Genomic DNA, 22,751 nt, shown 5'->3' with positions numbered 1-22,751 from the left:
CTGTGAAGCCATTGGGTCTTGGACTTTTATTTGCTGGGAGCTTTTTGATTACTAATTCAATTTCACTACTAGTGACTCGTCTGCTCAGATTATTTCTTCCAGATTCAGTCTTGGAAAAGTGTACGTTTCTAGAAATTTACCCATTTTTTTCTAGGTTTCCAATTTGTTGGCATATAACCGTGCATAATATTCTCTTATGAGTTTTTTGTATATCTGAGTATCAGTTGTAATTTCTCCTCTTTCTTTTCTTATTTTGTTTATTTGGGTTCTCTTTTTTTCTTAACGAGCCTAGCTAAAGGCTTATCAATTTTGTTTATGCTTGCAAAAGACTAGCTCTTGATTTCATTTATCTTTTCTGTTGTCTTTTTTGGGGGGGGTCTCTATTTTTATATTTCCTCTCTGATCTTTATTATTTCCTTCCTCCTGATGACTTCGGGCTTTGTTCTAACTCTTTCAGATGGTAGGTTAGGTTGTTTATTTGAGATTTTTCTTGTTTCTTGTAGGCCTGTATCACTATAAACTTCCCTCTGAGAGCTGCATTTCTGCATCCCATAGATTTTGGCAAGCTGTATTTTTATTTTCATTTGTCTTGAGGTGTTTTCTGATTTCCTCTTTAATTTCTTCATTGACTTTTTTTGTTCTTTTTTTAGTAGCATGTTTTTGTGAAGGACCACATGCTTGTGTTTGCAAAGGAACTTTTAAAATAAAAACATAAATGGACTCGTGTCAATCAAGTTTGTGCCCAGTGGGCTGCAACAATTGCCTGGTGGGTACATCGATGGAAAAAGGAGTCTACTTCAGATGCAAAAATGGGCCAGAGCCCAAGAGATAACCCAGAAGTCTAAGGATGTAGTACAATCTTGTGATTCTTGTCAATATACTCAAATCATCCAGAGAGAAGAACTGGGACACATTAACCAAGGACTGGGACTCACCTGGATCTGGCAGATTGTTCACATCAAACCCCTGACCACCAGCCACAGGCAAAGATGATGCCTCACTGCCATAACACCTAGTCAGGCTATTGTATAGCTACTCCAGTCTGGCATGTGGATGCTGAAACATAGCTGTCCTTGAATAAAATTTATGTCATATTTTTGGATACCCCATGGGACTTCACTCTGACCAAGGAACATCCTTCACTGCCCAAGCAAGACAATGGGCACACTCTCAGGGACTATGGCTACTAAACACTCCAGTGCAAGGAAAACAGGCACTGCAACACACGTTGGGAAATACTGAGTTTGGTTGTGGTGGAAGTGGACTAGGCAGCCATGTGCTTAGGCTGTGCCTGCAAAATCACAATCTCAACATGTCATTCATTCTTCTTTTTTCCTGTTGGAGTGTACGTCTTTGGGGTGATCTGCAGTTCTGCCTACGATTGTACCCCAGACAGGGCCCCTTGATTCTAGTCTGGATATGATACTTACCTTGGGGAACCTCCCTCCTATGGGATACCACAAAGGCGGGAGATGAAATCAAGGAGTATCAGGGTGCTAGCGAGGGTCCTTCTAGTAGTACTGGGCACACTGACCCTTTCAATCAGGTGGGTGACGTTAACAGACATGTCAAGTTTGTGCAGTCCTTCCCTAGACTGGTCAACTGAGGCCAAAAAGTTTGTGTCAAGCCACAAAGGCACTGGGTGCCCACAGAGGAGGTAACATCTGGCTTGGGTTGCAATACCAGGGCAGCTAGTATCACAACCAGTAGACCAGAGTAGCTCTGGCCTGAGAAGATTCATGAAGTGGGAGAGGAGTAGAAACATTAATCTTTCCTCTTCTCACTCCTACAGAATCATCTGCTGTGTCTGTTACAACAACAGCCACAGTCAGAGGAGGAAAACTTAAACAATGCTGGGATCTGTCATCACAGAATGAATTCCTTCTTGTTCCGCATTCCCACTGTAATGGCCTGGCTGACACAAAACTCCTCAGAACTTCCTCAAGTTGTCAATGGGTCAAATAGCTGGGTCACTCATTTGATACAGGCCCAGAAGCAGGCATGCTCCGGAGTCCCTTACTTTAATATTTCCTATGATGTGACAGAAAAAAAACCCTGTACAAGAATGCTTATTACTGATCTATACCGACATTTTGGACTTGGATGCCCAGTATGTAACTTTTCTCTCCCTGCAGCCACATGGTAAAAGCAAGCCAAGGCTGTATATAACTGGACTAGTCAGCATTATCCGAACAAAATCCCTGACATGTGTCCCCTGCACCCCTCAGGGTTATGTATTTCTCTGTGGACCCCAATGGGCAATAGAATGTCTGCCTCCAGGGGAAGGATTGCTGCCTCAGAGTTCTAAGGCTGACTGTCCATGTCAGCAACTGCAGAGAGGGCTGAAAAGGACCCCTTCTGCTGATGTATTACAAAGTGGCTCACAGTATCCTCCTGGGAAGACAAACTAACCACTGGTTTCATTCTGCTATCCAAATTCTAATACTGGGAACAGGTATGCAGGCCCTAGAAAAAAATGGGTGTACAACCTGTCCTCAACCATAGCAGAAATAGCTAACACTATGCCCAAGCCATCCAAGCCAATGAGACTCACTGAACTCACTAGTCAAGGTGGTGATGGATAACTAAATAGCCCTCAATTACCTGCTGGCAGAACAAGGTGGTGTTTGTGTTATTGTCAGCATTTCTTACTGTGTATACGTCAACAATTTGGGGAAGCTGAAAACTGAGCTGATGAACATCCATGCTCAGGAGGGATGGTTATCAGCTGTACACACACAGTCTCCCCAAACTCACAATTTGACCTCTTTAGCTGGCTTAATGCACGTTGAAGACCACCCTCTAGGGTGGCTTGACTGTCTTCCTGGGTCTGGCTCTCCTAACGGGCCTGGTAAAGTGCTGTTTCCTAATGACAGGAAGGCTCTATGAACACTCCACATCCAAACAGATTGTTCTGGGACCCTGGTGAACCCAATTCTGCCTTCAAGTTTGGGGTGGGTGATTGACATGCTTTATCTGCCATGTCAGTGGTCGAGCAGGGGTGAGGGGTAGACTGTTGGGAAAGGCAGTCTCCTGTACAGTGTTTTGACCCACACTTGGCTTCACAGGAAGAGGCCTTGGGTCTGGAATACTTCCTTATCAAGTAATAAGAGTCTTCATGGACTGTGCTGGGTTTATCACCTTGTGTGGGAATATCACTCCCGTTTTAGACCCAATGTGCGTTCTTTTGTTCTGCTTAAGTGTGTGCATCATATGGCACCTGGCCAACCCCACTATTAAATCTGTCCCCTGTGAGGACAGAATAGGGTCCTTAGTTCTGTGGCACAAGAGGGGTGCATGAAGGGCAACTGCTGGACCATGGGGGACTGACACTACTGAAGCTAATCTTGCTCTGTCCCTTCTCCATATGAGTAAAGCATTGTTCCATCCAATGCTTGACTGTGTTGTGTTTTCCTTGGTGATCAGTATGCAGTGGGCAAAGAATTTGAACTTCTACTTCTAGTGATCGGCAACAGATGTCATTTGCTTGACATATACAGAGCTAAAAGGTTTTTGGTAAACTTGAGAAACAGAATATGGGATGAGTGAACACAAAGATGAGGAAATGAAATGGACTAACTGAAAATAAATCCCACCCAAGCACTGAGATTTTGATATAAGTAATCAAGCATTTGCAAGAAAGTAGAAGAATTGTACACATAAGCTAAAAGCAAAAAACAGTACAGTCATATTTACAAACTGGAAAGGACAAAGAAAGGTAATCTAGTGTCATGAGCATAAATACAAAAAGAGAGTAAGATACGTAGTGCAGAGCACAGAGATTACTAAAGCTGTATCTAAATTAGACCTATTCTGTGTCACCCTCAATGTCAGAACTAAAACCAATGGGTAGGAATTTAGAAATAAGTTTTGGTCAACAGAAAGATGAACTGAATTTCTAATAACTCCTTTAGCTGTTAGAGATTGTCCGTCTTTCTAATGACCAAAATTTAATACTGCAGAACTTATACAAATTGGCAGTATGAAAAAAGTTTGTCTTATTTATAGGAGGGTAGACTAGGTTATAACCTCTAAAATTCTAAAATCAAGACAGAAAGAATATCAAATCATTATGTTGCATACCTTAAACTAACACAATGTTAAATGTCGATTATATCTCAACAAAAATGGAAAAATGCAATTGATAATTAAAATGTAATTTTTTTAAAAATGAGAAGAAATTTTATCAGCTCATTTGAAAATGCACAGGATGAGTCTGAAGACAGAGGTTACAGCCTATACAATGAACACTTTCAACCAGATGATTAAAAGGAGAGAAAGGAAATTACTTCAATCTTCAGAGAAAAAAAGTACAAGGTGATCAGAAAGGGAATGACAAAAAGGAAAGTTTAGAAATAAATATTTAATACTTACACTCTTTTCTAAGTAAAGCAATTGGAGATCACAGGAGAGGTTTATAACATCATCCTATTGAAAACACTACTTACTCCTTAAATCATTTTACCAACAATGTACAGGAGAAACCTACCTCTTCCTTTATCTGGACAGAGGATTTCTACAGACAGACACAGTTTAGTGATTTGTTTTAAATTGATGTTTGTTTATTTTTTGATAGGCCACATCAAATTGGTGTTTTCCCCAGAATTTGTGGACATACATAAGTTCTGTTAAAACTGGTAATTGTTACTGTTATTGAAATTCAGTAGAATACTCTATTAGGGAGGTGAGGAGAGGAGGAAAACTGGTATGGTAGTAGTAGGGAATAAAAATGAAAGACTTTAAACTTATTTCTACTAAAAAGCTTGTCTGCTTGGATTTAGTAGTATGGATATGCCTGCATGAGGGCACAAGGTGTAATTCTAATATCTCTCACACCAGTAAAATTTAATTGGATGCATCTGAGATGAGGCTTAGATGTAAAGGTCCCCAGTACCACATGAGGACTGGAAAAAGAAAACAAAATCGAGTTTGGGATTTATTACTATAGACAAAAGAATCTGAATTGATAGGGGAAATAAATATATTCAGGAAAAAATTCACTATGTACACACTAACTGGATTTTCCTTCAAATGAGGTGGGAAATAAGAATCCCTTTTAATCCTCAATTAAAAATTAGTCACTGAAACTGACCAACCAACTTATGATGATCTCCCTACACTCTGAATGCTCTTTTATAGCAAAAATGGCCTATAAAATTCCCTTGGGAACTTTCATTATAATTTATGTGATTTTGTGGTTTTCTTTGATAATACTTAGCACACTACTATTTAAAAAATAAATGCTCAGGGAACCAGATCAACATGGCGGAGGAGTAGGACGTGGAGCTCACCTTCTCCCCACAGATACATCAAAAATACATCTATGTGTGGAATGACTCTCACAGAACATCTACTGAATGCTGGCAGAAGAATTCAGACTTCCAAAAGAGCAAGAGAATCTCCATGTAACTGGGCAGGGCAAAAGAAAAAGAGAGAGAAAGGAATCGGGAATGGACCTGAACCTCTGGGAGGGAGCTGTGAAAAAGGAAAGGTTTCCGCACACTGGGAAGTCCCCTCAGTCCCTCTGTCCACTGGCGGGGACAGAGGGGTAGCTTCAGAGCCTTGGAGGAGAGCACAGCAACAGATGTGTGGAGGGCAAAGCAGAGACAGATCTGCACAGGTCGATGCTGACCGGCACTCCCCAGCCCGAGACGCTTGTCCGCTTGCCTGCTGGGGCAGGTGGGGGCTGGGTACTGAGGCTCGGGCTTTGGAGGTCAGACCCCGGGGAGAGGACTGGGGTTGGCTGTGTGAACAAAGCCTGAGGGGGGTAGGGTGCAGGGTGCCAAAACTGAGGGAGTCTGGGAAGAAGCCTGGGCCCACCAGAGGCAAGGGACCATTGTTGGGGGGCATGAGAGGAGAAGGGTGGGCCCGCCATAGGAGCTTCTTTCTCTGCATGCTCACAGGCAGCAGGGCACTGCCTATATGAGCTCCAGGGGCAGGCGTGAGCCATGGCTGACATCTTGGACTCCAGAGGCAGGTGCAGAACGCTGCCATTGCTGCTGCCACTGCCAAGGGTCCTGTGAGCGGGGGTGCAGATCACTGCCCTCACCTTTCCAGGAGCTGGCATGGCCCGCCACTGCAGAGGGTCCCATGAAGTGGGACCAACTTCTCCGGGAGTGCGCACAGCCAACCACCGCTGACAAGGGTCCTGCAACCCGGTGCCAATCACTGCCCCCACCTCCAAGGGGTGCGCAACACACCACTGCCGCCTAGGGTCCCAAGATCTAGGGCCAACTTCCCCAGGGACACATGACACACATGTGTCTTCCCCAGGGACACATGACCTGCTGCCGCCATTGCAGAGAAACCTGCGACCGGGAGCCAACTCTTGCTCCCGCCTCCCTGGGAGCGTGCACCTGCACACCCCGATCAAGGGGATAACAGCCAGCACATGCTAAGAAACAGACAGCAAGCATCCAAACCAAAAACAGCACTCATGTCAAAAAAATACTGAACCCACACAAGCTACACAGGGATTCTCCTGCTTATAAATAGCCCTCCAAGACCACAGTAGATAATTTTTTCTCCTGAACTCACAGAGTAAGAGAAATATAAGCAAAATGAAAAAGCAGAGGAACCACTCTCAGTTAAAAGACCAAAAAAATTTGCCTGCAGGAACAACGAAAAAGACCTCCTCAGTCTAATAGACACCGAGTTAAAAAAGGAGGTAATGAAAATACTGAAGGAATTAAGAAAGGCTATCAACAGAAAGGCAGATTACTGTAAAAAGGAACTTGAAACTACAAGGAGGAGACAATAAAAATTAGAAAATTCATTTGCTGAGACAAAAGCTGAGCTCAAGGCAATGAACAGCAGAATGAATAATGCAGAAGAAAGAATAAGTGACCTGGAAGACAGACTAATGGAAATTACCCAATCAAAACAGAAGAGAGAAAGCCAAATGAAAAAAAAAAAAAAAATGAAAGCAACATAGGAGACCTACGGGATAATATAAAGCAGGCCAATCTATGCATAACAGGGATTCCAGAAGGAGAAGAAAGAGAAAAGAGGATTGAAGATGTATTTGAAAAAATTATGGCTGAAAATTTCCCAAACTAAAAGAAGGAAACAGATATCCAGATACAGGAAGCACAGAGGGTCCCAAAGAAGATGAAGCCAAACAGACCTACATCAAGACATATTATAATAAAAATGGCAGAAGTTAAAGATAAAGAGAGGATTCTAAAGGCAGCAAGAGAAAAACCAAGAGTTCTTTACAAGGGAACCCCCATAAGACTATCAGCTGATTTCTCTACAGAAACACTGCAGGCCAGAAGGTCATACAAAATATATTCAAAGTCTTAAAAGAGAAAAATCTGCAACCTAGAATACTCTACTCAGCAAGATTATCATGTAGAATAGGAGGAGAAATAAATAATTTCTCAGAGAAGCAAAAATTGAAAGAAAACAGCAATACTAAACCTATCCTGAAAGAAATATGGAAAGGTCATCTCTAAATAGAAAAGAAGCAGCAAGAAGAAATAGGAAGGAGGAAATCACAATTGGAAAGTAAATCACTTAAATTAGCCAGTATAGAGATCAAAAAGAAAAAAAAAAACCCTATTGTGAAAGCAATGATAAACACAAGGAGCAGCAAAGGGATAAACATGAAGATGTAAAAAGGGACATCAAAATCATAAAATGTGGAGAAGGAGAGTAAGAAAATGCAGATTCTTTTTGTTTTTTTTAAATGTGTTTGAGCCTATATGACTACCAGTCTAAAGCAAGCATATATGGGAAGGGGTTAACATACTTGAAAACAGGGCAACCACAAATGAAAAACATACAATAGATTCACAAAAACTGAAAAAAGAACACAAGCATAAAATAAAAGGAAATCATGAAACCACAAAAAGAAAAACAGAAAAAGGAACAAAGAAGAAACAAAGAATCAACTGGAAAACAAGGTTTTAAATGGCAATAAATACATATATATATCAATAATTACCTTAAGTGTCAATGGACTGAATGCTCCAATCAAAAGACAAAGAGTGGCAGACCGGATAGAAAAAACAAGAGTCTACAATATGCTGCCTATAAGAGACCCACCTTAGGGCAAAGGATACACATAGATTGAGAAAGAGGGAATGGTAAAAGATATTTCATGCAAACGGAAATGACAAGAAAGCAGGAGTTGCAATACTCATATCAGACAAAATAGACTTTAAAGCAAAGGTTATAAAGAAAGATAAAGAAGTACACTACATAATGATAAAAGAATCAATACAAGAAGACGATTTTGTACTTATCAACATATATGCACCTAATATAGGAGCACCTCTGATACATAAAACAAATACTAACAGATATAAAGGGAGAAATTGATGGGAATACAACAGTAGGAGACTTTAACACCCCACTCACATCAATGGACAAATTTCCAGACAGAGAATCAACAAGGTAACAGAGGTCCTAAATGATACAATAGTTAGACTTAATTGATAGTTTCAGGATACTACATCCAAAAAAAAAACAAACACCACCACCACCCCACAAAAAACAGAATACACATTCTTTTTGAGTGCACACAGAACATTCTCTAGGGCTGACCACATCCTAGGTCACAAAACTAACCTCAACAAATTTAAGAGTACAGAAATTATTTCAGGCATTTTCTCTGACCACAATGGCATGAAATTAGAAATCAACCACAGGAAAAGAAATGAGAAAAGAACAATTAGTTGGAGACTGAATAACATGCTACTAAAAAACCAATGGGTCAATGAGGAAATCAAAAAGGAAATTAAAATATACCTTGAGACAAACAACAATGAAAACACAACCATACAAAATCTATGGGACACAGCAAAAGCAGTTCTTAGAGGGAAGTTTATAGTGATACAGGCCTTCATCAAAAAACAAGACAAATCTCAAGTAAACAACCTAAACTATCACTTAAAAGAATTAGAAAAAGAAGAACAAACAAAACCTAAAGTCAGCAGAAGGAAGGAAATAATAAAGATCGGGGAGGAAATAAATAAAATAGAGATTAAAAAAAAAAGGAAAAAATAACAAAACCAAGAGCTGGTTCTTTGAAAGGGTAAACAAAATTGACAAACCTCTAGCCAGGCTCACCAAGAAGAAAAGAGAGAGAACCCAAATAAACAAAATGAGAAATGAAAAAGAAGAAATATCAACTGATACCGCAGAAATACAAGAACATAAGAAAATACTATAAACCATTATATGCTAACAAATTTCACAACTTAGAAGAAATGGATAACTTTCTAGAAACATATAGACCACCAAAATTGAATCAATAATAGATAATTTGAACAGATCAATCACTAGAAGTGAAATAGAATCTGTAATAAAAATACTTCCTACAAACGGAAGTCCAGGACCAGATGGCTTCACAGGTGAATTCTACCAAGCATACAAAGAACTTACACTGATTCTTCTCAAACTCTTCCAAAAGACTGAAGAGGAGGGAACACTCCCAAAGACATTCTATGAAGCCACCATCACCCTGATACCAAAAGTAGACAAAGACACCACCAAAAAAGAAAATTATAGGCCAATATCTTTGATAAATATAGATGCAAAAATCCTCAGCAAAATATTAGCAAAAAGAATCCAACAACACATAAAAAAGATCATACACTATGACCAAGTGAGATTCATCCCAGGTTCACAAGGATGGTTCAACATATGCAAATCAATCAGTGCAATACAGCACATTAACAAAAGAAAAGTCAAAAACCACATGATTATCTCAAAAGATGCAGAAAAAGCATTTGACAGAATTCAACATTCATTCATGATAAAAACTATTACCAAAGTGGGAATAGAGGGAACATATCTCAACATAATTAAAGCCATTTATGAGAAACCCACAGTCAATATAATAATCAACGATGAAAAGCTGAAAGCCTTCCCACTAAAATCTGGAACAAGACAAGAATGACCACTCTCACCATTTCTTTTCAACATAGTATTGGAATTCTTAGCCACAGCAATCAGACAAGAAAAAGAAATAAAAGGTATTCAAATTGAAAGGGAAGAGGTAAAATTGTCACTATATGCAGAAAATCCTAAGGACTCCACACAAAAACTACTAGATCTAACAAATAAATTCAGCAAAGTAGCAGGATAGAAGATTAACATTCAGAAATCGGTTGCATTCCTTTACACTAACAACGAAATATCAGAAAGGGAATGTAAACACCTTTTAAAATTGCACCCCCCAAAAAATCGAGGAATAAACCTGACCAAGGAGGTGAAAGACTTATATGCTGAGAACTATAAAACATTAATAAAGGAAATGAAAGAGGATTCAAAGAAATAGAAAGATATCCCATGCTCTTGAACTGGAAGAATTAACATTGTTAAAATGGCAATACTACCCAAAGCATTCTACAGACTTAATGCGATCCCTATAAAATTATCCATGACATTTTTCACAAAACTAGAACAAATAATCCAAAAATTTATATGGAACCATAAAAGACCCAGAAGTGCTAGAGCCATCCTGAGGAAAAAAACAAAGGCATAACTCCCCAGACTTCAGACAATGCTACAAAGCTACAGTAATCAAAACAGTGTGGTACTGGTACAAAAACGGGCATATGGATCAATGGAACAGAATAGAGAGCCCAGAAATAAACCACACACCTATTGTCAATTAATCTTTGACAAAGGAGGTAAGAATATACAAGGGGAAAAAGGAAGTTTCTTCAGCAAATGGTGCTGGGAAAGTTGGACAGCTGCATGTAAATCAATGAAGTTAGAACACACCCTTACACCATGCACAAAAATAAACTCAAAATGGCTTAAAGACTTAAACATAAGACAACATACCATAAAACTCCTAGAAGAGAGCATAGGCAAAATATCCTCTGACATAAATTGTACCAATGTTTTCTTAGGTCAGACTCCCAAGGCAATACAAATAAAAACAAAAATAAACAAATGGGGCCTAATCAAACTTGCAAGCTTTTGCACAGCAAAGAAAACCATAAAAAAAGAAGAAAGACAACCTACCAAATGGGAGAAAATATTTGCAAATGATGCAACAGACGAGGCTTAATCTACAAAATATACAAAAAACTCATGCAACTCATCAACAAAAAAACAAATAACCCAATTGAAAAATGGGCAGAAGACCTTAATAGACATTTCTCCAAAGAAGACATACAGATCACCAATAGGCACATGAAAAGATGCTCAACATCACTAATTATTAGACAAATGCAAATCAAAACTACACTGAGGTACCACCTCACACCAGTCAGAATGGCCATCATTAAAAAGTCTACAAATAACAAATGCTGGAGAGGATGTGGAGAAAAGGGAACTCCTACACTGTTGGGGGGAACTGTAAGCTGGTACAACCACTATGGAGAACAGTATGCAGGCTACTCAGAAAACTAAAAACAGAATTACCACATAATCCAGCAATCCCCCTCCTGGGAATATACCTGAACAAAACTATAATTCAAAAGATACATGCACCCCTATGTTCATAGCAGCACTGTTCACAATAGCCAAAACATAGAAACAACTTAAATGTCCATCGACAGAGGAATGGATAAAGAGGATGTAGTAAATATATACAATGGAATACTATTCAGCCACAAAAAGAACAAAATAATACCATTTGCAGCAACATGGATGCAACTAGAGATTGTCATACTAAGTGAAGTCAGAAATAGAAAGACAAATATATGATACCACTTATATGTGGAATTTAAAATATGGCACAAATGAACCTATCTACAAAACAGAAACAGACTCAAGTTGGGCAGGGAGAAGGATGTACTGGGAGTTTGGGATTGGTAGATGCAAACTATTACATTTAGAATGGATAAACAACAAGGTTCTAATGTATAACACAGGGAACTATATTGAATATCCTGTGATAAAACATAATATAAAATATAAAAAAGAATGTACATATGTGTATAACTTAGTCACTTTACTGTACAGCAGAGATTGGCACAGCACTATAAACCAACAATACTTCAAAAAAAAAATTAAAAAAAAATGCCAAACCTATAAAAAAAATAAATTGCTCTGAGCTGTCTAAAAAAATCAATCAATCAATCAATCAATCAATAAGTAAAAAATGCTCCACAGGCTAATAATGGTAATATATAGAAAATAAGTCTTAGACTATTACCAAAATTACTGTAAAAGTCTAAGAATATAATTGCATTTAAAAAGATAAAATGAAAAAAAAAGATAAAATATCTTCTAATAGTTATGATACTTTTAACAATTCGAATAATGGAATATAACATCTTTTAAAAGAAATCATTATTAAGATTTCTTTTTTGTGTGTGAAAATCTGGCAATTCAAGTTATAGAATGTCAGGTCATTCAATATAAAAATTCCAGCAATTTATCATTCCTATCCTTGGTTATTTAAGGATTACATACTCAGGACTTAATAATGTGAGATTCCTTTTAAGTCAGAGCCTTTTCTAAGAGAGTGGAAGTAGAGACAGATTTTAAGACCAGATATTCTAGAATCCAACAAATCTATTCAACTCTGCTAAAACATTCTACTATGATATGACCTTAGAGAATTCAAATAAGAAAGCTTATTTAGTTCCTATATATTAAGAGAAACAGGAATCTCTTTTGATTCCAAACTAGAAAAAAATTATAATTAGCTTATTGAGATACTACATTCTCTTAAAATTTAGATGTACCAGGTTGCCAACCTTGCTTTAAGACGGCATTACAACTAAGTAAGACACGGTTTTCACACATATGCTGATGTCTCAAGTTTCATCATGGCCACAAGTAAATAGTATTCAGCTGTATCATCTTAAATTTCCATATTATTATAAAGCTTGAGAAAAACCAACCAATGCCATCTTTTTTTTTTTCTTTTTCTTTTGCGGTATGAGGGCCTCTCACTGTTGTGGCCTTTCCCGGTGCAGAGCACAGGCTCCGGACACGCAGGCTCAGCGGCCATGGCTCATGGGCCCAGCCGCTCCGCGGCATGTGGGATCTTCCCGGACCGGGGCACGAACCCATGTCCCCTGCATCAGCAGGCGGACTCTCAACCACTGTGCCACCAGGGACACCCCCAATGCCATCTTAATTCCTAGCTTTCTAGAATTAATCTTAGGACAAGTACATCTTCTATGAAAGCTGAGAACAGAGTAACTTACCCTGTCATGAAGAGTCCAGCCAACATATTTTAGGTAACTGTCATTTAGGAAGGCATCACTATACATTTTCATCCATACTCCAATTTCTTCAATACAAATGGCTCTAATCTCAGCAATAGCATCACTAGAGAAGGAAAAAAAAGAGTCAAACCTCTGATTAATATCCAAAGCTAGAAAGTACTTCATACTCATTTTCAGCAAGCAATAGATATAATATTATCCAAATACCATTTTTATATCTGCCCTCGCAAAGGTCTCCAACTTGAATATCTTCTATTTTTTACATGGCTTCTATGAAATAAAAACCACCAATACCAAACAAAAAAAAAAGCTTCTGGAAATCATCTTATTTTGACTCAACTGCTCTATTTTCAATGGACTAGGAAATGACATTTGGAGCTTTCTGAAAGCCTCACAATTATTATGGGATCAATACACATGTTAAAACTTCTGAGGAACCAGAGTATCAACATCCAAATACAGGATAATGGAGAACTCAAAACGTGTTTCTCTAAATAACTGTGACTCTTTCTAAGCTAGTACACATCTAAAGAATTAAAAAATAATTTTCATGAACAAAAAATTAGTATCTATGAGGCAAAATTGTAGCAGCCTGTATTATTTGAAAATGTACAGTAGTTTACAAAACCAAGTCCTTGAAGTAACTGCACAGGGAAGAAGAATAATTCACATTTAGTCACAACAGAACAATCCTGGTGACCACACTATGAAGTGGTAGCAGAACGAACCCCAAAAGTCAGGTCTCTGGCTCTGTGCCCAGACAGCTTTTCACCTCACCATAAGCATCTACTACAACCCTCCTGGAATTACTTCTACTCGAAAATCTGTGAACCATGAACAAATACAGTGTTAATATTTTTACCTTATCTTTCAACAGGATAATAACTCTGGCTAAAAACACCCCGTATTATACAATTAAGATAAATCCTTTCTTTTGTAGATCAATCTTAAAGGTTTCTGAGTTACCATACATGAATAATTTTTAATTCTCCAATTTACACAAGGCAATCATCTGTCAAGGAGCTTTCCTTAGTTTCTCTTTTGTGATAAAATGAGTGCTAGTATTCTAATATTTAATTCTCTGCTCTAATAAATCTTAGTTCCTTCTAAGTCCATGTCATTGCTTAAAGAATAAAAATGTGAGAAACTTTCTCTTTCAAAACCATACTACCAATTACAGTCTTTAGTTTTCCTACACTTTTGCTGTTGTTTATACCTTTTTCTCATGGAGAGATTCTATAGCACAGAGGCTAATGATACAGACTTTGGAGTAAGACATCCTGAGTTCAAATCCTGACTCTGCTATTTACTAGCTGCAAGTTATTTCCCTCTTTCTTAGATTTCCTCACCTGTAAAACAGGGATAATAACTGAACCTAGACCTCACAGTGACTGTGAGGATGAACTCACTTAATAAAAGTATCAATAAAATACTTAGAACTGTGCCTGGTACCTACTAAAACTTTCCATCAATGTTCATTATTATAATCTTTTAATTGTCATCAATCTAGACATTCATAGATGATACAATATAAAAAGTAGCTTAAAAACTGTGAAAGAATGTTCCTTGACCTTTAAAATAATGAATGTGAATGGTTCAAGGGTATTTCTTTTTTTCTAAATATGAAAAATTTCAGACATTACAAAGTTATTATGCTTTAACTTCATATATGTTTTACATATTTTGAAACTTTACATACATTATATCTTATAGGCTTCCTCTCCAATTAGATTTTTTCACAAACCAGTTTTGCAATTTATACACACTGATTCATATAGCTCCAAGTCCAATATATTAACTTTAACTGATGTTCAGTGTTCCTTTCTATAAATAAATTACAAATTACTTATACATTCTCTCAGTGGCAGATATTTAGGTTGTTTCCAAGTTTTTGATTTTATTAACAATGAATGGCATAAGCATTCTCGTACATGTCTGCTTGTGTAAGCGTTTCCCCTAGGGCAGTGTTTTTAAAACAGTGCATTACTACCTACCAGCACATTATGAAATAAATTTAGTGAGTGGGGAAAAAAAAAGTATTTGGGATAGAAAATACTAAAATGCTTCACATGGGGTAAGGCAAGTAAGTATTTTTTCTTGGAACATCTGTGTACTTGATGTAGGAAATGGTCAGTCAAGTCTGTGAGACACTGTTGTTATACTCAGAAGTGAAATTTACTGGGTGAGAAGGAATACACATCTTCACCTGAATTAGATATTAACAAATTTTTCCATATAGTGCTTTCATCCCTACCTGTCACTTGGTATTGTTCTACTATTTTATATAAATTTCCACTTCTAAGAACTACAAGTTCATATACTTTGTCTTCTACTGGGCTGTACAAATTAAAAAAAATAATAACAGCAGCAAAAATAAAACAAAATAAAATAGCTCCCCTCCAAAACCAAAACATAACCACAAAATCCCCAAATCCCAAAGATCAATTACACTTATTCTCTGCTAAAATACGCTTGTACAAACCAATCAAAAAAATTAAAGCAAACAAAACCAGGCTGAGTTTTTTATTACACAAGCTCAGAGAAGTAGGGTAAGGACACAATGAATAGGTATGGTATTTTGATTAAAACTATAGTGACTACTAAGTACAGTAACTCATAATACATAGCTCAATCATTCTTCCATTCATTACCATTGGTATTACCATTACCTCTGGTATTGAGATTATAGGTGGCTGATTTCTAAGGCTAGAGAATATAAAGGCTTAGCTTTATTTCAGTAGGAAAATATTGCTCAAAATCTTTTTTTATAACCATTTCTATGTCTAAGCCTAACCTCTAATACCTTTTTCTCATGCTTATTAGACTGCCAAAAGCTCATGTTCTTGAAACACAGCTCTTCTCTGTAAGCACTGCCAACATTTAGATACAGCTTATCTTCTTGGAATCCCAGTCCTTGTCTACTTCAGATGCTAGTCTGATGCCTCCCACTTTAACTTAAAATTTTTTTCATATCCTTTTTAGATCTACAATTTGACTATGTATGTAAGACAGCCCATTCTACTACTATTAAAAGTCCCTAGGTGATTTTTCTCCTATTTGGGTTTTGGAGCTCTAATCTACTTTGCTTGCTGATACTACCCTATTAATCATTCTCTACATGTAACTATATTATGTAATTACAGACTATACAGTAAAATAAGAATTTCTTTGTGGTGGTCTTAAAATGTCCACAAATTTTCTGTTACTATTCCTTTGGTGGAGACACATGCTTCTTTTCTTGAATATGGGTGTACTTATTAACTTGTTTCTAATAAATATAATTCAGTGGAAATGATGAATTTTGGCATCTGAAGCTAGGTCAAAAAAGACATAGTGACTTTTCCTTTGCTCTCTCTCTTGGATCAATCTCTCTCAGGAAAGCCAACTGCCATGTCTTAAGGACATTCTAGCTGCCTTATAGAGAACTCAATGTGGTGAGTAACTAAGTCTTCTTCCACCAGCCATGTGAGTAAGACGTATGAGAAGCAGATGCTCCAACCACAGTCAAGCCTTCAAATGACTGCAGCCTCAACCAAAGTCTTGACTGCAATCTGATGAGAGAACTTAAGCCAGAACCCCTTAGCTAGGCCACTCCCAAATTCTTGACCCATAGTAACAATGAGATAATGTATAGTGCACCAAGTTTTGGGGTAAGTTGTTATATGGCAAAAGATAACCAATAGTCTTAGTTTTACTGTTATTGAAGGCCTTTTACCAATTGAGCCATAACCAATCTTCTTTTAGTTTGGTCTATGAATGAGTTCTTTAGTCCAAATAGCTCAACTGCACACATTACATGTCTGTGGTGACTCCTACACTCACAGTGCCCTTATTCCACTCTGATTACCTACAATGATTATTCTTTCAAGCTCTAGTAAACTTTCAGGTCTTCCATGATTCATGGCACATCCTCTTATTACCATAGATAGCTTTCTTCTTGCCTTCTAGGAACTAACATTCTATTTAAGTAAATGAAGTACAAAATGAAAATGCAGTATATTTCTAAATATCCCTGACTTACTATATATATATATATATATATATATACACACATATTTTTCCCCCCTTCAGTACACGGGCTTCTCACTGCTGTGGCCTCTCCCGTTGCAGAGCAACAGGCTCCGGATGCGCAGGTCCAGCGGCCATGGCTCACAGGCCCAGCCGCTCTGCGGCATGTGGGATCTTCCCGGACCGGGACACGAACCCATGTCCCCTGAATTGGCAGGCGGACCCTCAACCACTGCGCCACGAGGGAAGACCCTACAATATATTTTTTGATATACAGATATTTTTCTCATATTTTAGAGATCTTCAGTCTTTGATTTTTATATTACATTTATTTTTAACACCTTAATCTCTATTTCCAAAGGTCTCACTCCATTTAGAAAGATAACGTTTAGCTGCAGGTGTTTGGAAGTTTCCAAAGCAAAGATTAAGTAGGGGGCAAAAAAGTTAGTAAGACAAGAGGAAATGTATAAAGAAGATCACAAGATGAACGAATTTTCATAGTTCTAGTACTGGGGCCTTGAAATGAACAACTAAAAATGAAGTTAGAATACACTTTACTTGCAAACTCAAAGAAAGAAAAAAACTAGAAAAGAATAATTCTGGGGCAATTAATCCTCTGCTGTAGCTCTTTTTTAAAGCATAGAAGAATAATTATGTTCATTTCTATGGAAAACTTACCTAATTTACTGATCCTCAGTTAGTATGCCTTTACTTTAATATCTAACAATAATCTAACAATTTAAATCTAACAATTAATTTAATTTTAATTAATATTTAATTTTTGAAGTTGGGGTGGCAGGAGAGAAAACGCATTAACTTAAAGTGTCATCTCTCCACAGCACTTCTATTTCTAGTAGGTACATGCAGTAACATTTTCCCTTAATCAATAAAGTGGACTAAGTGATACTTCTGGAAAAACCAATGATTGGTATCCATGACATGCTGATCACTTTGGCAGGCAGGTCATACTCTCACCTATATTTTCAACGCTCTTTTGAGGAACTGAAATTTTTTTTAATAAATTTATTTATTTAGTTTATTTTGGCTGCGTTGGGTCTTCGTTGCTGCACATGGGCTTTCTCTAGTTGCAGCGAGCAGGGGCTACTCTTCGTTGCAGTGTGCAGGATTCTCATTGTGGTGGCTTTTCTTGTTGTGGAGCACAGGCTCTAAGCACGTGGGCTTCAGTAATTGTGCCTCCTGGGCTCCAGAGCACAGGCTTAGCAGTTGTGGCACAAGGGCTTAGTTGTTCCACGGCATGTGGGATCTTCCTGGCCTAGGGCTCGAACCCACGTCCCCTGCACTGGCAGGCAGATTCTTAACCACTGCGCCACCAAGGAAGCCCAGAGGAATTGAAATTTTAGTGTATCAAAAGTGAGCTATGACAGATTCAATACTTGTATGCAAGGTCTGATTAAATTAAAAAATCAATAAGGTAACAGTAGGAAATTAAAGAATTGTTGCTTTTATGAGAATAATAGGTTTAAAATTTTGGCAAGACTCAGAAAGGGTGGGTCACTAAAATGAAATAAAGGCTGTGTTATTTTGGTGTTGAAGATTGAGGTAAAATCATAAAAAATGATATGGATTCTGCATTCAAAATTGTGTGGCTGAGCCAAGATAGACAGGATTTATGCTTCTTCCACTTGAAAAAACTAAAAAAACTGCATAAAATACATAAAATAATATTTTTTAGGTGTTGGATATCAGGCAGAGCAGGGCAGTGGTATAGGCAGGGGAACGTATACAGAGCCTGGGTATTTCCCAAAGTTGAGGAAAAGAAGCTGGGACTCTAGAGAACAAGGTGGTTAGATTTTACAAGGCACAGTACCAGAGATGCACAGAGAGAGTGAGCGCTGGGCATCTGCAGAAAGACCCTATCAACTCTTCAGCTGAGTATAAAGAGCATGTACATGTGAACAAACCACTCAATGCTGGGGAAAGAATGGCAACAGCAGAGAGGGCAACCTCTGGAGCAAACATAGGGCTTGGAATACTTTGTGTTCCAGTGAGGCAGAGCAGAAAAACCTTGTAATTCACAGGGCATCAAGAAAAGTACAAAGAATGGTTTTATCTTAGTATCTGGGTAAAGTTAACCTTAGACTAAACGCTGCCCTGGTCCACTTAACAAACCTTAAAGTCTTGAAAAGATCAAACATTAATTATGTCCCAGAGAAAAGTGGATGAATATCTTAAGAATACATTGTTTGGTACCCAACAAAACAAAACCCACAGTGGTTGGCACCTAATAAAAATTGCCAGGCATTCAAAGAAAATGACCCATAATAAGGGGAAAATTAATCAAAACAAACAGAATCAGAAATGACACAGATGATAAAACTAGTGAAACAGAACATTAAAAGTTACAACAAAATATATATATTCAAGAGGCTTGAGGAGAGCCTGGAGGTAATAAAAGAAAAATGAAGAAAACGACCCTGAAGAACATGACAAAATTGTTAAACTAGTTACAAAACAAAAAAAAAATTTAAATGTAACCAAGAGCAAAAGATAAATTAACTACAAAGGACACAAGATAAGAATGACAGCAGTTCTAGTTGGAAACAAGCCAAACCACAGATAATGGATCAATTCCTTTAAAAGACTGAAAAAAAAAAAGGTCAACCTACGATTCTATATTAAGAGAAAACACCTTTCTTCCCGTCCCCCCAAATAACTCAAAATACAAAAGCAATCTTTTTAGTTTTCTGGAAATAGATTCAAAATGTTGATAAGCATTTACTCGTAAAAAGCTGATGAAATTTGGGCCCAAAACAGCAAAAATCTATGGCATTCTTGAATGGACATAACCCCTTCAAACACCCTAAAACTCAGAGCAGCAGGTGTAGTGGAGGTAGCAGGATTGGGAATGCCCATGAAAACCATGGTTTTAAGATGAGGAAGCTGACTTGATTGGTAGCAACATGCTAAATACCAACACCCAGGGAAGATTTCAATAAAAAGAGCAAACTCTGTAAGAAATGAATGGGGAAATAGCAGAGTTCTGCTAGCCTAAAGCTACAGTCCAGGAGAGATAAATTCCTCAGATTAAGTCCAAGTAAATTATTCAAAAACAAAACCCCCAACAATACGACAAACTTCAGGGGAAAAAAATCAGAATCCATATTTGCTAAGATATATTTTGTAAAATGCACAGTTTTTAACAAAAGATTATATGATGTACAAAGAAAAAGCGAAGTAATACCTATACTTGGAAATTGAAACAGTCTAAAGAAACTGCTCCGAGTGGGCCCAGCTGTTAAATTTAGCAACGTTTTTAAGGAAATCCAATAAATATAATCAGATTATATTTAAAGATGCTATATTCAAAGAACTAGATGAGAACATGACAAGGCCTCAACCAACAGTGGATTATGATAAAGAAACAGCAACTATAAAAATAGGACCAACTGAAAAGTACAATAACAGAAATAAAAAACTCACCATATGGTTTCAGCAGCATACTTGAGTTGACAGAAAAAAAACACTGAACCTGAAGATAGGTAAACAGAAATTACCCAAAGAATAGAGATGAAAAACATTGAGGAAGGAAAAACGAGAGAGAGAGAGTGTGTGAGAGCGCGCACATGCACGTAAGCTCCAAAAGCCTAGGAAACAATATCATGTATACCAGTATATGTGTGAAAGGAGTACAAACAAAGAGAAATGGGTAAAAAATACTTGAAGAATCAACTGCTAAAAGCTTATGAAATTTGATGAAAAACATGAATCTACAGATCCAAAAAGGTCAACAAAATATTAGTAGGATAAACACAAAGAGATCCATATCTAAACACATAAGCAAACTGTTGAAAGCCAAAGAAAAATGGGGAAAAAAAGAAGAAAAGAAAATAAAAGCTACAAAAAAAGTGACTCATAAATGTACAGGGGAACAGCAAGATTAACAACTAATTTTTTACTCAGAGACAATGAAGTCCAGTAGGTGGTAGAAAGGCAGTAAAAGTGTTAAAGGAAAATAGAACTGTCCACCAAGAATTCTATATCCAGCCAAACTATCTTTCAAATATGGAAGATGAAATAATGACATTTCCAGATAAACAAAGACTGCTAGGACACTTGCCTTATAAGAAACTGTAAAGAAAGTCCTTCAAACTGAAAGGAAGTAACTCTATACAATAACTCAAATTCATAGAAGAAAATGAAGAATGCTGGAAATGTTAACAACAGGGTAAAAAGAGAAGATAGCATGAATACTTCTTTGTTTAATTTCATTGAAAATCTTAATATTGTATATACTGATAATAGTTAAAATGGTAATGTTGGGATAATACCAAATAGAGATAAAAGATATTTGACAATAATAGTACAAAGGAAGAAAAAGAAAATGGGGCTATACTGGAGCAAAGATGCTACATTTATGTGAAATTAGTCATGCTAATGGGATGTAGTTTCTGTAGCAACCATAAAGAAAATAACAGAGATTGTTCAATGGATAAAAACACAAGATCCAACTCTAGGCTGTCTATAAGAGATATATTTCATATTCAAAGACACAAACAGTGAAAGGATGATAAAAGATACATCATACAAAAAGTAACCATAAAAGAACTAGAGATATATTATTATCAGGCAAAGAAGTCTTTGAGACAAAAAAAAAAAGTCATACTAAAAAAGAACATTTCATAATGATAAAAAGGTTTACAGGAAGATGTAACAAAACAGCAGAATATATCCTTTTTATATGCACATGTAGTTTTTTTTTTTTTTGGATAATCCAACTGATTAAGGAAAAAACAAGGCCCATAAAGTATAAAATGATTTAAATATCAATACCTGAAAGTGTGTTTACTAACAACAATGCAATTAAACTAGAAATTAAGAAGAGAAATTAATTTGGAAAACCTCCAAATATTTTGAAATTAAACAAGAAAACTTAACAACCCATGAGTCGAAGAAGAAATCACAAATAAAATAAGGAAATACTTAGTTCTGAATAAAAATTTAAAATACAACATATTTGTTGTATAAAAAGTCATGGTATGTCACTAAAGTGGTACTTCGAGGGAAATTTATAGCTTAGCATGCCAGAAAAGAAAGGAAGAAGGCTATACAAATCAACAATCTACCATAGGAAACTAAAAGAAGACAAGTAAATTAAAACTAAAGCAATCACATGGAAGGAAATATTAAGGTTGAAGCAAAAATCAATGAAATAAAAAAATACATAAATAAAGTCAATGAAAGCAAAAGTTTATTCTTTGAAAAGATCAATATAACTGATAAACCTTTAGCTAGGCTGACTGACCAACACAAAAAAGAGAGAAGATACAAATTACAAAATCAAGAATGAGTAAGGAGACATCCTACAGAAATAAAAATGATTATAAAGAAATATCATAAATAACATACAAACAAATGTGCAATATGCATGAAATAAAGTATTGTCTGAAAGAGACAAATTACCATAAAGAATCAACAAGGAATAGAAAATTTGGATAGATCTATAATAAGTTTAATTAGTAAATGAAAATCTTCACACAAAGGAAAACCTAGGCTTAAAGGACTTCCATGGTGAATTCTATCAAATTAATAAAACAAGAGAAAACCGAAAAAAAACAATCTTCCATAAACTCTTTCAGA

General features: G+C 36.9%; 1 protein-coding gene across 3 annotated transcripts in view; it reads right to left on the bottom strand.

The window, feature by feature from the left end:
• The window catches only part of STAG1 (STAG1 cohesin complex component), a 419,314-nt gene that overhangs the window by 106,617 nt on the left and 289,946 nt on the right, over positions 1-22,751 (bottom strand). For all 3 annotated transcript variants that reach the window (XM_019934217.3, XM_073803799.1, XM_019934218.3), the window contains one exon: positions 13,125-13,248. In XM_019934217.3, coding sequence (XP_019789776.1) covers positions 13,125-13,248 — 124 coding nt within the window. The remainder of the gene's footprint in view (positions 1-13,124; positions 13,249-22,751) is intronic.

Source organism: Tursiops truncatus, chromosome 4 (genome assembly GCF_011762595.2).
Source record: "Tursiops truncatus isolate mTurTru1 chromosome 4, mTurTru1.mat.Y, whole genome shotgun sequence".
NCBI classification, from domain to species: domain Eukaryota; kingdom Metazoa; phylum Chordata; class Mammalia; order Artiodactyla; family Delphinidae; genus Tursiops; species Tursiops truncatus.
Note: the sequence above shows the minus strand (reverse complement) of the source record. Positions and strands in the feature narration are given on the sequence as shown.